The 1,850-nt window shown below is 44.9% G+C and overlaps 1 protein-coding gene across 1 annotated transcript in view; it reads right to left on the bottom strand.

The window, feature by feature from the left end:
* The window catches only part of GRIP2 (glutamate receptor interacting protein 2), a gene marked incomplete at its 5' end in the record, with an annotated part of 50,851 nt that overhangs the window by 43,575 nt on the left and 5,426 nt on the right, over positions 1-1,850 (bottom strand). Inside the window, one exon of the mRNA XM_010133712.1 lies at positions 174-321. Coding sequence (XP_010132014.1) covers positions 174-321 — 148 coding nt within the window. The remainder of the gene's footprint in view (positions 1-173; positions 322-1,850) is intronic.

The raw sequence follows: 1,850 nt of genomic DNA, 5'->3' as shown, positions 1-1,850 counted from the left end.
AGGACAGTCCACTGGTGTTGGGTCAGGTATTTTTAGCACACTTAGGGCTAAGAACATGTGGACGTGGCCATTTCAAGATAAGGGAGGTAAGAATGGCATATGATTAACAAAGGGACAAAAATATACTGGAGAAATGAAAAGCAGAGCTAGGAGCAGCCTAGTCAGATCTGTACCTGTCCACCACACTGGCTGGCTTGATCTTGTCGATGACAATGACCTGCTTGTTCCGGTGCATGGTTGTTGTCAGTGTAATTCCTAGTGTAGACCCCGGAGTCTTTGCTATTTCAACTAGTAAAGGACCTGAAGCATTTGCTACAGAATCTGCAAAACAAGAGAGCATCCAAAGACACTTCTCATACAGCCTTTTCCATTTCTAAATGCAGGGGGTTGGCCAACAGTGCTGACTTGCCATATGTATCAGCAAACCTGTAGTGTGGATGTCCTACAGTCTAGCGCATGGTAACTTAAAGAAGTAAAATCAAGAAGCAAAATTGCTTCTGCACAATGAAGTGAAGAGATATTACAACAATTTACAATTTACCCATGGGAACATCCCCCACAGCCCACACCCCTCACCTCTTTACTGGGGGTTAAATAAGAAGGTAAGAGGCTGCTCAAAGGCTGTGCAGCAGTCACATCAACGGCATTAAAAGCACAAAAAAGGAAGATCAGAAGGACATCAGTGTTAAAGGCTTCGTTCCAAACACACAAAAAAGAAAAGGCACAAAGAAACAAGATCCCACTTCACACGAGTCAGTCAGCTCCTGTGTGCTTCAGTACCAGCTTCAAAATACCACCTCAAGTGCTCATTTCAGTGGGAGCAGAGACACAGCACTACCTACCTGCATGCTTACAAAAGCCTCCTCTCTTCCATCAGACCATACAGGGGTAACTCATGTTTAAAAGATGCATTTCTGCAATAAGCTTAATAGATGCTGTAAGTGAGACTATGAAACTCCTACGAAATCGCACCTGCACCATACCTAATCATCTCTTCTGAGGAAGGGGGAGGAAAAAGTGAGCCTGTCTCTGGCTTATTGGACAGAAATAACCTCTGCCTCTGTTACACGCATTTGCTTCCAGATTACCTAAAGCCATCATAAAGAGGCTGGACTCACAAATGTGTTATCATCACCAGACATCCCACATCCAGCAATCCCATATGTAGCTGTACCCCCCACAAAAGCACTTCATGAAAATCCAACCACCCGCTTTGAAGGAAAAGCCAGTAGAGCCCTCTGAGAGCTTGATGCCTCCATAGCCTACATTATTCATAATAAGGCTTTTCTCTCCCAAAGCTACACTCCACTAAAAAGGCTGATGTTTCTTGGCTCCAAAACTTCATGCACAACTCATTCTTGCTTTCTGATAAACAGGAGCATTAATGCAGATCTCAGAAGCTAAGCCACAGCGAGGTCTTTCCTGAGACTTGTTGAAGATGTTGAGTCTCTGGGGACAGAAATTTCCCTTGGAAATTTCTCCTGGGGATCACCCAGGGGATGCTCAGGCTCTGGTCTACTCACAACACCCTTTTCCTGGAGGAGGAAGGAGGAGGAATGAGCCATGGTAAAGGTTATGCAGGCTTCAAATAAAACACTGTTTATTCTCTGTTGAAAAGGAACCACTAGGGAGATCTGTAAGCCCTGGCAAAAAGCACAGTCCCAGTTCAATCAAAAGATGTACACAGCATCCAGCTACAGCCTGCAGAAGGTGCACTTCAGTATTCATTAGCAAAGGAAGCACCAAGAGATTGAGGATCTCCTCCAACAGCAAACACCAGCTGCACGTTGTTTTGCAGCCTGTGTGTCCAGCACATATCCTCTGAAGAGGGACAGACATATTCTTCCTGC

Source organism: Buceros rhinoceros, unplaced genomic scaffold (genome assembly GCF_000710305.1).
Source record: "Buceros rhinoceros silvestris isolate BGI_N320 unplaced genomic scaffold, ASM71030v1 scaffold10443, whole genome shotgun sequence".
Lineage (NCBI taxonomy): Eukaryota > Metazoa > Chordata > Aves > Bucerotiformes > Bucerotidae > Buceros > Buceros rhinoceros.
The sequence above is the reverse complement of the archived record's forward strand: the minus strand, read 5'-3'. Positions and strand labels throughout refer to the sequence as shown.